A 13,922-nucleotide genomic window follows, 5' to 3' on the forward strand; every position below is an offset into this window, starting at 1 on the left:
GATGTGGAAGCAGGAGGCGGTCCTCAGCTATATGGTGAATTGGAGGTTAGCCCGAGCTATACAAGACTTTCCTAAACACAACAGCTACACACGCCAAGCAGACGTGTGGCTGTGGCTGACACCTTGAGCGAGGCCATTCCGTGTGGTCAGGCCATCCTCTGTCCTGCAAGAGACTGACCAGCATCCCCATTACCCACATAAAAAAATTAATAAATAAACACTATGATAATTGGCTGGAGAGATGGCTTAGCAGTTAAGGCGCTTGTCTGTGAAGCCTAAGGACCCATGTTTGACTCTCCAGGTCCCACCTAAGCCCGATGCACATGGTGACGTGTGTGTCTGAAGTTCATTTGCAGTGGCAAGAGGCCCTGTATGCCCATTCTCTCTCTGTCTGTCTCTCTCTCTCTCCCTCCCCCCCCCGCCCCGATAAAGAAAAATAAAGGTGTGCATCAGCACACACACCCATTAAAATAAATAAATAAATATATAAAAAAACATACCTTTAATCCCAGCACTCGGGAGGCAGTGGTAGGAGGATTGCCGAGAGTTCAAGGTCACCCTGAGACTACATGGTGAATTCCAGGTCAGCCTGAGCTAGAGTGAGACCCTACCTTGAAAAAAAAATAAATAAATAAAATAAAATAAACTGGGCCATGGAAAATCATGAACACAAGCTGTGCCCAAGGCACCGTGTGGCTGTCACTCTTGGGTCATTTGTTTTTCACATCAACTTTGTCCCACTTGTATATCCAGTCCCACCTTCTCCCTTAGGAGTTGTGTGACCTTGGGCAAGTAGCTTGACTCTCTGTGCCTGTTTCCTCAACTGTACAGTGGGAGAGAGGGCAGTCCTTAGTTAATGGGACAGCTGAGCATGTCAAGTGACAACCTGGGTGTCATTCTCAGCCCAGTGTCACCCCAAGAAGCACTGACAGGTCTCGGATGGGCTATTCCAGGCTACTCTACAATGGGCTGGGGGTCTCTGGCCTCACGATGCCCTGGCCCATTGAAGGCCCTAAGGGTCAGGTTCAAGGTGAATATGACGGGGCACGGAGATAAGGAGGGTCCTGTGGTCACAGTGCCGGGAAGAACTCCTGTCGGCAGCCTGAAATAAGTAGCACCCCACATTGCAGACACCAGTGCTCTGTGTTCTTCAAGCAACGTGAGACAGGGCTGGCAACACCCCCATACCATGCAGGGTGAGCCCTGGGGGGGGTCCCAGGAAAAGATAAGTAACAACACAGATGCTCTGCATCTCACATACCAATAAAATATTTATTATTTCAAGAAATAAATCTTTAAAAAAAAAAAGAGAGAGTGTCTCTATTGCTTTCCCCGCTGACAGGTCAGATGCCCAGGAGCCACGGAGCCTCCTGGAGCCTTGGTGTCTGCGGCCGGCCAGGCCAGAGGGTCCCAAGACAGGCCCAGCCGCTGCTCCAGCTGTCCAGGCCCAAAGGTTACTTCTGTGAGGCCAGGGGTAGGTTCTAAGTGGGAGTGGCAGTGTTCCTACAGGCCTGGCTGACCTAAGACAGGCTCTAGGGGGCGGGGAAGGAGAGGAGCACTCTAGGCCAGGGCCGGCATGCCACACAGAGATGGGCACTCTGGCCTGGAGGTGGTATGGGGCTAGAGGAGGCCAGAAGGAAGGGCTAGGAGTCAGCATGAATGGGGTGAACCAGGAGCTGGTGGGCTTAAGCAACCAGAACTGGGCCAGGGATCCATGGACTTCCAGAATATTCCAGCCTGGCCTAATGGGGGTGAGAGGCAGTGTCAGAACCCGTGGAGGTGCCAGGAGGCCTGAGGGATGCTCTGATGGGGCTCTGGAGCCCATTATCAGAGGTGAGGGTAAAAACCTGCCCCAGAAGGGACAGGCCTGAGTCCGTGGTCTAGAATCGCAGGCCCTGTCTGAATAGCTCTCAGAAGAGACCCAGAGGAGAGCTGGAATGAGCGGGGCCGGGGGGGGGGGGCAAACTAATTGGGGTCTGGGTGGTCCTGGTACCTTCAGCTCTGGATCTCCATGTGGAGAGCAGCCAGGAAATAGGCTGGAGTAAGGGGATAGGGAGGGTGGGCTAAGAAGAAACATGGGTAAGGTTCCTTCCCCAGGGCCCCTCAGTCCTCTGTCCTTTGATTCACCCCCAAACAACTCCAGAGGGACAGGCTGGCCCTATGTGCATGGCCACCCTGCTGGGAAAGGGTGTGGCCTAGGTCCACCTCACAGCAAACACAGCCCAGGCCTGCACCCCATCGTTTGATGCCCTCTGGTGGACCGAGGGGCACTGTGACCCTGTTTCCTGGCCTTGCAGAACAGGAGGCCCATCCTAGGTTCAAGAATGGCGTGGCCATTTCTCCAGCTGGTCCCCTTCTCAGGATGACTCACGGCTTCTGGACCCAGGGGACCAGCCGACCAGCCCACGGGTTTAGCTATGAGTTCCACGGTGAGGACAGAAAGCCCCTAGGGTAGTGCCAGGGGCTCAGGCATGCTGCCGCCCTCGGCCTGTGCTCGGGCCCTCCCCTGCCCACTTCCAAGCAAGGTAAGGAGGCTCCAGCCCGGAGGCGTGGTGAGCACACCGGAGCTGGGAAACTGCTGGTGCTCTCCCTGCGCGGGGCAGGGCCAGCTGCGGTGGGCTGGTGTCAGACAGGGTGGCCTCTGGCTTCACAGGCAGCCCTGGCACAAGGCCACCTGGCCCTTGAGGAAGTCGCGGCAGGGGCAGAGTCGCTGGTACTTGGTGCTGGCGCCGGCACAGCTGAAGAGCAAGGGCTCCTTCTGTAGGTAGCACTCTTGGCCAGGCTGGGCAAAGGCCGGGTACAGGTGGTGCATCTCCCACTCTGTGCTGTCACAGGGCACCTGCAGCCTGCCAAGAAGGTACCAACAGCATCGTCACTATTGGGTGGGCGGGGCAGCAGCATACCACCCCCGGACTAGAGATGCTTCTCAGCTCTGTCTCCGCCTATCAGAGACCTCCGAGAAGACAGCCTGGACAAGTCTCCGTGACCAAGCAGGAGAGACACCAGTGACAGCAGGTAAAGATACACACACAGGGGCTGGAGAGATGGCTTAGCGGTTAAGCGCTTGCCTGTGAAGCCTAAGGACCCCGGTTCGAGGCTCGGCTCCCCAGGTCCCACGTTAGCCAGATGCACAAGGGGGCGCACGCGTCTGGAGTTCGTTTGCAGAGGCTGGAAGCCCTGGCGCGCCCATTCTCTCTCTCTCCCTCTCTCTGTCTTTCTCTCTGTGTCTGTTGCTCTCAAATAAATAAATAAAAATTTAAAACAAAAAAAAAAAAAAGATACACACACAGGCTGGGTCGGGCCAAGGTGGGTGGAGCAAGGTAGGATTGGGACGGATGTCCCTTCTGAATACTTCATTTTGTATTAAAAAGCAATCAAGAGCCGGGCGTGGTGGCGCACGCCTTTAATCCCAGCACTCGGGAAGCAGAGGTAGGAGAATCACCATGAGTTCAAGGCCACCCTGAGACTGCATAGTGAATTCCAAGTCAGCCTGGACTACAGTGAGACTCTACCTTGAGAAAAGAAAAATAAATAAATAAATAAATAAATAAAGCAATAAGGGCTGGAGAAATGGTGTAGCAGTTAAGGCGCTTGCCTGCAAAGCCAAATGACCCAGGTTGGATTCCCTAGTGCCCACGTGCAAGCCAGATGTGCAAGGTGGTGCTTGCATCTGAAGTTCTTTTGCAGCAGCTGAAGACCCTGGTGCACCCATTCTTTCTCTCTCTCTCTCTTAAATAAATTTAAAAAAAAAACACCAATAAATATGAGCTGGGCATGGTGGCACATGCCTTTAATCCCAACACTCAGAGGCAGAGGTAGGAGGATTATAGTGAGTTCAAGGCCACCCTGAGACTACATAGTGAGTACCAGGTCAGCCTGAGCTAGAGAGAGACCCTACCTCGAGAAACAAAGTTTTTAAAAAAACACACCAATAAATCCCCCACCTCTGTGGCCAGGGCTGTGGAATGGAGGAGGGGCAGAGGGGCCCAGGCAGCGGCTCATACTCACTTGAGGAAGGCGTCCTGACTGTTGAGGAAGGGGAAGAAGGAGGGCTCGCAGACCAGTCCGTGGTCCAAGCAGGCATCTGTGCAGGCCCTTCCAGGAGCTGCCAGCCACGCCCTCAGGGAGTGGGTGGGAGGCCAGGCTCCTGGGACCGAGCTGGCATTCGGGGCCCACTCAAGGTGGGTGGCATTGGGAGCCAGGACAAAGTGGCTCTGGGCAATGTGAGATCCTGGTGGGACAGGGACTGGGCCTGTACAGAAGTCCTGCCAGGAAAAGAGAGGTGTTAGGGAAGGGAACCGGGAACAGATGCCTCCGGTTTCCTCAGAGGGCCTGACACTGCAGTTTCAGTAAGAGCTATTACTGGGCACTTACTGAAAGCTAGGCAGCCTCATGCATTATTTCATTTGTCTCGGGCAGTAGTCCCATGGAGCGGACGCTGACATGCCTCTAGTTACTGGGCAGAGAGGAATGGAAGCTGAAGCTGGGACATCTGTCCAGGACTCAGCTCGATGACAGAGGTGGGATTCGAACACAGGCCTGTCTTGGAAACTTCCAACTTGTGCCACCTCACTGCTGGGGTCAGGTCAGAGTTTCTACCCTGAGGCCCATGAGCCCTAGCCTTGGGCTGGTCCAGGAGACTCTTCCAATGGGCTTGGCTCCAGAGGATACTTTTTTTTTAATTTTAATTTTAATTTTTTTCTTTTGCAGTAAGGTCTCATGTATCCCAGCTGGCCTTGTACTCACTACTGTAGCCAAGGATGATGTTGAATTTTCTGATCCTCCTGTCTCCACCTTCTGGGTGCTGGGGTTACAGCCTATACCACCCCCACAACTGGTTTAGAAAGATCTGGGGTTCCAACTCAGGGCTTCATGGCGCTCTAGGCAAGCACTCTACCAACTGAGGTGCAGGCCCAGGCTGTCAAGTGCTTTCTCCGTTAGCTTCAGTGACATCTGCACTGTAGCCGGAATGAGCAAGGAGCCAGCCCTGTGTTCCGGCCCTGCATCCCTCACCCTGTGCCCCCTTCCTCCAGTGGACCCTCCCTCGGTGGCCTCAGTTTCCCATCTGTAAAGCAACAAGGCAGACCCAGCCTCCCAGGCCCTGGTACCTGTGTGGCCAGCCAAGGTGCAAAGACCCATAGGCCACCTGCCTGTTTCAGTGACAGCCACAGGAAGTGTCTCCTGAGTCTCAGGCCCCACAGTCCACTGTCTGGTTTTACCCCACATCCGGAGCCCGACAAGGCCTGGCCCATCTACAACCTGTAGCAGCTCAGATCACAGGGTTCAGGGCAGCAGGGCTGGGGCTCCCAGAAGGTCTCCTGGTCTACATCTCACTGGCTGGCTTTGGGGTATTCTGGGGTGTGGGGTGGAGGTGGTATCACAGGGCTTGCCTGCTGTTCACAGCCTGAGACTGGGGTAAGCTGAGCTCCCCTCAGTTTCTCGGGGCAGATCCTGTCCTCAAAGCCACATCTTATTGACCCTTCCCGTTCATCCCGCCAGCTCGGTTATCAAGCCTATAAATGACTTAAAAAATTTAGGGCCGGGGAGATGGCTCAGTGGTCAAAGGCACTTGCTTGCAAAGCTTGTTGGGCCAGACTTTGATGATTTGCTAGTACCCACATAACCCAGACGCACTAAGTGACATGTGCAAGAGGCCTTGGTGCATCCATTCTCTCTCTCTCTCTCGTAAGTAACTAAATAAATATTCTACAAAATATATAAAATTGTATTTATTTGTGTGTGTTTATGTGTGTACAGGTACACAGCCTGGGTCAGCAGGCTTTGCAAGCAAGTACCTTTAACCTCTGAGCCATCTCTCCAGCCCCTGTAAATGTGAGAACTGTTAAGCCTTTGTGCTTCTGGGGTCTGTGGGATAGGGGCTGCCTGTTGGACCCCAGCCCCACGATAGGGTGCAGACGCAATGGCTTTCCATATGCAGCAGAGGCCCTGGAAGTGGCTCAGCCCCAACTCTGACAGGGTTTGAGGTGATGGCTCCAAGTGCCAGGGGCAGAGGACAAAAGGCTCGCCTACCTGGTGCTGGATGTAGGCGTGGATTCGCTCCAGCATCCCCTCACAGGTGTACTCGTAGGGCAGGTAAGGGTCTACCTGTGAGAGAGATGGGTAGATGTATAAGGTAGAAGAGATGGGGCTACTGAGGCCCTGCTATGCTTAGCACTGGAGACTAGGTTGGTTCTCAAAGCCCAGAGAGCTGGTCTCTCCACCCACCCGACCCCTCCACTAGCACAATGTGACTGTCCCTACTTGTACCCTTGGGGGTACAGGCTCAGGACTCAAGAGGTCCAGCCCTCAGGGCCCATGACTGATTCTCCCATGAGCCTGCGGAGCCCTTGAGGATGGGGCTAAGGCTTGGCCTCTGAGTCCCTGCCATCTGCCAAGGTGACCGACACAACAGTAGGTGTTAAGGTGACAAAAGAATGAAAAAGCACCTAGTTTCCACCTGTGTCCCGCCAGGGGTGAGAGACGCAGGGCAGCTCCCGGTTGGACAGAACAAAATAACTCCTATGTCTTGCCTGAGCCAGGCACAAGACTACACAGGATACACACCCCTAGCGTGGGGAGATGCTCGGTGGAAAAGTGCTTGCCTTACAAGTATGAGGACCTCAGTTCAGTCCTTAGGGCCACATGAATGCCGGGTGTGGGCGCCAAGTGCCTGGAATCTGACACAGGAGGATCCCCGGGGCTTGCTGGCTGACCAGTACAGCCTAACTGGTGAGCTGCAAGCCAATGAGAGACCCTATCTCCAAGGAGGTGGATGGCATTCCTAAGAACGGCATCTAAGGTTGTCCACGGGCATGCCCACCTGTATCCACATGAATATACATACTAAATAATCATTAACAAAAAAGCTACCTTCAGGGCTGGGAAGATGGCTTAGTGGTTAAGGCCCTTGCCTGCAAAGCCAAAGGACCTAGGTTCAATTCCCCAGGACCCACGTAAGGTAGATACACAAGGTGGCACAAGGTGTGTTCGTTTGCAGTGGCTAGAGGTCTTGATGCGCCCATTCTCTCTCTCTCTCTCTCTCTCTCTCTCTCTCTCTCTCTCTCTCTGCTTCTTTCTCTCCTCTCTCTCTCACAAATAAATAAATAAAGATAAAGTTGTTGTTTTTTTTTAAAGTAGCCTTCAAACAGAGACCCTGTGGCTTACATTACCAGACCATGGTCACTCATATTTAGCTCCAAAATAAACAATCTCTTATTCCCTGTGAGATGAGAGCTGTTTACTTTAAATATTTTAAAATTTTATTTATTTATTTATTTATTTGAGAGTGACAGACACAGAGAGAAAGACAGACAGAGGGAGAGAGAAAGGGCGCGCCAGGGCTTCCAGCCTCTGCAAACGAACTCCAGATGCGTGCGCCCCCTTGTGCATCTGGCTAACGTGGGACCTGGGGAACTGAGCCTCGAACCGGGGTCCTTAAGCTTCACAGGCAAGCGCTTAACCGCTAAGCCATCTCTCCAGCCCTACTTTAAATATTTTTACTTATTATGTATTCATTTATTGCAAGCAGAGAAAGAATAATAATAATGAACATTATTATTAAAGAATAATATATTATTATTAAAGAATAATATCTTATTATTAAAGAATAATATTAAAGAATGAATATTATTATTAAAGAATAATAATAATAAATAAGAATGGGCATGCCAGGGTTGGCCTCTTGCCACTGCAAATGAACTCTAGGGGTGTGTGCCACTTTATACATGGGTGCTGGGGAATTGAACCCAGGCCATTAGGCTTTTCAAGCAAGCATCTTAACCGCTGAGCCATCTCTCCAGCCCCAGACAGCTGTGCTTTCTCTCAGCAGCACTCAGGGGTCCAGGGAGGTGACACGCAATGCTCTCCTTGAACCTGGTCCTGGCTGCCTCTGACTCAAAGGACACACTGCTGCTACTCAGACGTGTCTTGGAACTGGTTTTTGGGCACTGAGTGGGTTTTCCTCCTCTGGGCATCAGCATCAGAGGCCTGGAGAACCTCCAAGACCCAAGTCCAGCCGCCATGTCACCCAGGCCCCACCCCCAGTGTTTCCCAAAGCTATGTTTCCCATGGATGTGCACCAACCTGCTCTGGTTCCCAAACTGATGGCCCAAGGAGACCCCCACCCTATCCAGCTGCTGCACCAGCTGGTTCTCCAAGAGTTCAGAATCTGGGAAGCTACTGATCCTGGCCTCAGATGCCTCTGGGGACCTCACGGGGACAAGGCTTCAAGCACGGGTTATAAATAAGCAGCCCCAGGGAGAAGATTTTCCTGTCCACACACATTCCCTTCTTCCAGGTTGACAAGCCCCTCTGTGCGCAGCCCCAGTTGCAAGGCAATGCAGAGGTCCCCGCATGAGGGTCACCCACAGCCAGCCAGCCGTAAGTCCTGCACACACGAACCAGGAACACGCCAGGCTGGAACATGCTGGAAATGGCCTCTGTTAAGTGCAACTGCAGGTGCTGTCTGGGTGACAGCATGATGGGTGCTGGCCCAGGAGGAAGTGCCTGGCGGCCTGGGTGATGTGGGGAGGTGTGTCAGGAGAGAGCGTGCCGAGCCCGCGAGGGCATCACCTCCTGTCTTCTCATCTGGAATGTTCTCCATGTGGGCTGAGTGCTCACAGCAGAGACTATAGCTGCATTACTGGACAGGACACCCAGCTGTGCCTTTCCTGTTCTGGCCGTGGAACAGGCTGTGGCATGGACTGGGCGGCAGTCTGATTTCCCAGGACCAGGCGTGGCCTAAAAGTCTGTTACATTACTGTCTGATTTCTGAGGACCAGGCGTGGCCTTAAAGTCTGTTACATTACTGTCTGATTTCTGAGGACCAGGCATGGCCTTGAAGTCTGTTACATTGCCCTCTGATTTCCTGCCCTCTGGCCACAGGGCACCTGAAAACCCAAACCCGGCACTTGCAGAACAAGCCACGCCTTTCTGAACAGTGCTCACGTTCACTCTCAGCCCAGCCAGCTGCCCCTGAATCTGTTCTCTAAAGAAGGCTGCCAGACTGCGAGGCCACACTAGGTCCTGGGAAACCAAATGTAACAGACTGGGAGGCCATGGCCTCAGAAATCAGACGGTAATGTAACAGACTTCAAGGCCATACCCAGTTTTTGGAAATCATTCAGCAATGTAACAGACTTCAAGGCCACACCCGGTCCTCAGAAATCAGATGGCAATGTAACAGCCTCCCCAGGGGCTTCTAGGTACAAGTGTCTGAGCACTGCCTTTCTGCTTTAATTAGTGAAACAAGGCTCACTATGTAGTCAAGGCTGGCCTGGAATTCACAATTCTCCTGCCTCAGCCTCCCCTCTGTGGTACAATGCTGGGAAGATGGCCATAGAAGGGGAGGTCTGAAGGCTGTTGGGTTCAGGTAGCTTTGAAGACTCTAGGAAATCTCTTCTGTCAGATGGGCGACACCTCCTAGGTTCTTTTTTTTTTTTTTTAGTAAGCCAACAGACTGACCTTTTTTATGCAAAAGAGAGAAAGAGAGAGAGAGAGAGAAAGAAAGAGAGAGAGAGAGAATGGACATGCCAGGGCCTCCAGCCACTGTAATTGAACTCCAGATGCGTGTGTCACCTTGTGTGTTCTGGTCACCTTTGTGCATGTGGCTTATGTGAGACCTGAAGAGTCAAACATGAGTTCTTAGGCTTCACAGGCAAGCACCTTAACCATTAAGCCATCTCTCCAGCCCTTGTTATTATTTTTTAATTAACCAAACTAAATAGATGTTCATGGTCTAGAGAGATGGCTCAGAATTTGAAAAGGCACTTGTGTGCAAAGCTTCTAGCCTGGGTTCAATTCCCCAGCCACCCACATAAGCCAGATGCAAAAAGTGGTATGCAAGGCTGGAGGGATGGCTTAGCGGCTAAGGTGCTTGCCTGCAAAGCCAAAGGACCCAGGTTTGAATCCTTAGGACCCATGTAAGCCAGATGCAGAAAGTGGCACATGCATGTGGAATTCATTTGCAGTGGCTGGAGGCCCTGGTGTGCCCATTCTCTCTGTTTCTCAAATAAATGAATAATTTTTAAAAAGTGGTATATAGCTTTAGGCACCCCCTGTACCAGCTATATACAGCAATGCACAAGATTTCATGAGGGGGGATGTGGAGATACAGCATATAGAGAGGGAAAGATCTAGAAATAATGAGCAATGTTGAGGTGGAGTCTTCATGCTCTTTAGGAAAGCCCTCACCCCAGGCAGAGGGAGGAATATCTGTGGGGGTAATCCCAACAGTGACCCCACTGTAGTGTTGCTTTGGGGGTCTCATGCTGCCCTCACCCCAGGCTGGGGAAGGAGCGTCCACGGGGGTAACCCCGATTCAATGAACTCCATACAGCGGTTTCTCTGGAGTCTCCGCGCTCTGTAAGTAAGCCCTCATCCCGGAGCTGAGGGAGGAGCATCTGCCAGGGAAACCCCAGTGAGCCCCGCCAAAGTGCTGCTCTGGGGTCTCATATTCCTGGACAGGGACAAGGAGCTTCTAGAAGCTGCCACAGGACGTTGTCAGTCAGGGTGGAAGGAGACTTGTCTGTGATGCAGCTGCTCTGGGCTCAGATGCTCTGCATTAAGCAATCCATCATCCTGAGACTGGGGGAGGAGCATCCAAGGAGTCATTACGACACAGGAATCGCCATCAAAGTGGCTGCTTTGGGGACATCCCACATTCCTATAAGTAATCCCTCTTTATGTTCTGTAAATGACCCCCCCAAAAAAAACCTCACTGGTTTACTGAACTGGTGATGGTGTAATCGTACTTTGGTCTGCCATCTGAGCCCTGTTTGGAGTGAAGACGTGTGTCTGCGTCTCCCCAGGGGAAAAGTTTCCCATGACACAGGACAAGCACTTCACTGAATTAGCTGTCTTCCAAACCTTCACTTTTTCAATATATGTTTTACTCTTATCTATAAGAGAGAGAATGAGTCCACCAGGACTTCCAGCCATTGCAAATAAACTCCAGGTACATGTGCCACCATGTACATCTGGCTTATGTGGGTACTGAAGAATCAAACTTGGGTCCTTAAGCTTAACTGCTAAGCCATCTCTCCAGCCCCACTTTTTTCTTTTGAGAAGAGCCTCGCCATAGAGCCCAGGTTAGCCTCAAACTTGCAGCAAACAGGCAACCCTGCCTCAGACTCCCAGGTGAAGGTACAACAGGCAATGGTTAGTCTTTATGATTTGAATGAGAGATGTAAGGACCCCTCCTGTGTGTGCGTCTGTGAGGCCCTCTCCAAAGGCAATGAGCTAAGGACAGAAGAACCGCCCTGGATATGGGCAACACCATCCTGCAGGCTAGGAGCCCAGATGGGATAAAGCGAAAGAGGAGAGAGAGCTGGAGGGGAGAGGGGAGACAGAGAGAGTGCTGAGGGCACAGGTAGACCATCCTGCTGCTTCCTGGCCATCAAGATGTAAGCCAAGCCGCTCTGCTCTGCCATGCCCTCTATTGTCCAGGCTAGTCCTTTAAAGCCAATTCTCTTGACTGTACCTGGTCAGAGTCAGCAGAAAGTGTGACTTTCCCACGGGGGGGGGGGGGAAGAAGAGCTGGCTGAGCACAGGTGGGATAGGAAGCTGTGATGGTGTCTACCAGAGAGATACACGTGTTGGCACAGCCCTTCTTCACTCTCACCACACCTGTGTGTGTGCATGCACACACACACACACACACACACACACCTCCCAACATTCCCACACTCATGTTCTACCCCCCGCTGTTCAGCGTGTGGCCCCCCCAGACCAGCACTGTGGGTCGCAGGGTCACAAGTACAGTGGCTGATCTGCACTCAGGCTGAGTCACTTCACCAGCTCTTCCAGAGAGCTGCAGGCAGTGACAGCTCAGGCACGCTGCTCAGAGCGTACGCAGCGACCCTCACACGCATCAGGCCTCATAGAACCTCCTTGCTTTTGCCCCGAAAACACAGTTGGCACCTAACTTGTGGCAGGATGCTCACAGGCCCTCCAGGACATGACCCCGGGTTCATGGCTGTTATGTAAGATCATACCGGGTGCTCCCTCACGAAGGCACTCTCTCTCCCCATGCCCACACATTGAGATCGGGAGTGGGGGACCCGTGCTCTCCTCTCTCCAGCCTACACATCCTGACTTGGCTACATTTGACCAGGAGACAGCAAGACTCTTGCCCAATTACACCTGCAAGGCCGAGTCCTCCCTCCCAGTAGGCGCTTTTTCCTAACAATGGTGAAAACCCACAGTATGGGCCAGCGGTGGTCCTGAGCCCAAGCCCCACCTGGGTTTTCATGATGGCCTTGATGGCTGCTTCAAAGTCCTCGGAGTTGTTGTAATCGACCGTCCACACGTGCGGCTTGCCGATGAAGTTCTCTGCGTAGGGATGCTGGGAGAACACCTGGTTCAGGACAGACAGACTGCTCCCTGCCTGCAGCTGGGCTGGGCTTAGGGAAGGCTCCACCCCCCCCCGCCGTGCCCCCTCCCTCCCTGCACCCTGTAGCTCAGTCTCCCCCCACCCCCACCCCCGTGCCCAATGCCCCACGCGGAGCTAAGCCTTGCTGCGCTCACCTCCCTGGAAGTGGGCTTGCCGCGGAAGAACTCGTGGTTGAGGGAGCTGTGGGGCGGGCTGAAGCGGGACTGCAGAAAGACACAGCCGTTGGCGATGGCCTCCAGGGGCGCCGGGCCCTCGTAGGGGAAGCCGAACCCTATAAAGAGCTGGAGCAGAAGGTGGCACCGTGGTCAGGGGCTGGGCCACCTCGGCCCGGGAGAGCAGAAGCAGGGGGCAAAGCTATGGGTAGGCGACGGTGTTCACAGGAGGCCGCAAGGGGCCATGTAGACAGCCCAGACCACTGCGGGCCAAGGCCAAGCCCTTCCCCTCCCCAGGCCTCGGTTTCCCTGCTATAAAAGGAGGGGTCTGCTGAGCAGGATGGCACACACTTTTTTTTTTTTTTTTAGAAAATTTTGTTTATTTTTATCTATCTATTTATTTCAGAGCGACAGACAGAGAGAGAGAGAGAGAGAGAGAGAGAGAGAGAATGGGGTGCCAGGGCCTCCAGCCACTGCAAACGAACTCCAGAGCATGCGCCCCCTTGTGCATCTGGCTAACGTGGGTCATGGGGAATCAAGCCTCGAACCGAGGTCCTTAGGCTTCCCAGGCAAGTGCTTAACCGCTAAGCCAATTCTCCAGCCCGGCACACACTTTTAATCCCATCCCTTGGGAAGCAGAGGTAGGAGGATCTCCATGAGTTCAAGGCCACCCTGAGACAACATAGTAAATTTCAGGTCAGCCTGGGCTAGAGAGAGACCCTACCTTGAAAAACAAGGGGGGGAGGGGTCTGTCCTTGCTCCATCAGACTATGAAGGAGGAAGTGACAAGTCACGTCCAGGCTTACACTGATGGTTTATCTCTGGTTGTCAACTTGGCAGGATTTAGAATCACCATGGAAACAAACCTCTGGCCATGTATGTAAGAGTGTTTCTAGATTAGGTTAATGGAGGCTGTGGGAAGCTGCTTCCTAACTGTGGAGTGGCACCATCCCATGACCAGGGCCCAGAACTGGATAAAAAGGAGAAAGTGGTAGGGCTGGAGAGATGGCTTAGTGGTTAAGGTGCATGCCTGCAAAGCCTAAGGACCCAGGTTTGATTCTGCAGGTCCCACGTAAGCCAGACGCACATGGTAGCACATGTGTCTGGAGTTTGTTTGCAGTGGCTAGAGGCCCTGGTGTGCCCATTCTCTCTCTTTCTCTCTCTCCTCCTCCTCTCTCTGTCTCTAGTAAATAAATAAAAATAAATCCTAAAAATAATTTTAAGAAAAAAGAGAAAGTGGGGCTGGAGAGATAGCTTAGCCATTAAGGCATTTGCCTGCAAAGCCTTAGGATCCAGTTTCAATTCCCTAGTACCTAGGTAAGCCAGATGCACAAGGTGGCACATATGTCTGGTGTGCATTTGCAGTGGCTAGAGGTCCT

General features: G+C 52.8%; 1 protein-coding gene across 3 annotated transcripts in view; it reads right to left on the reverse strand.

Moving 5' to 3' along the window:
• Positions 1-1,321: 1,321 nt before the first annotated feature.
• The window catches only part of Mgat5b (alpha-1,6-mannosylglycoprotein 6-beta-N-acetylglucosaminyltransferase B), an 82,784-nt gene continuing 70,183 nt past the window's right edge, over positions 1,322-13,922 (reverse strand). For all 3 annotated transcript variants that reach the window (XM_004655223.2, XM_045158764.1, XM_045158765.1), the window contains 5 exons: positions 12,526-12,672; positions 12,239-12,355; positions 6,031-6,105; positions 4,009-4,265; positions 1,322-2,846 (listed from right to left, as the gene is read on the reverse strand). In XM_004655223.2, coding sequence (XP_004655280.2) covers positions 2,648-2,846; positions 4,009-4,265; positions 6,031-6,105; positions 12,239-12,355; positions 12,526-12,672 — 795 coding nt within the window. In that variant the 3' untranslated portion in view covers positions 1,322-2,647. The remainder of the gene's footprint in view (positions 2,847-4,008; positions 4,266-6,030; positions 6,106-12,238; positions 12,356-12,525; positions 12,673-13,922) is intronic.

The sequence above is a fragment of the Jaculus jaculus genome, chromosome 9 (assembly GCF_020740685.1).
Source record: "Jaculus jaculus isolate mJacJac1 chromosome 9, mJacJac1.mat.Y.cur, whole genome shotgun sequence".
In the NCBI taxonomy this organism is placed as follows: domain Eukaryota; kingdom Metazoa; phylum Chordata; class Mammalia; order Rodentia; family Dipodidae; genus Jaculus; species Jaculus jaculus.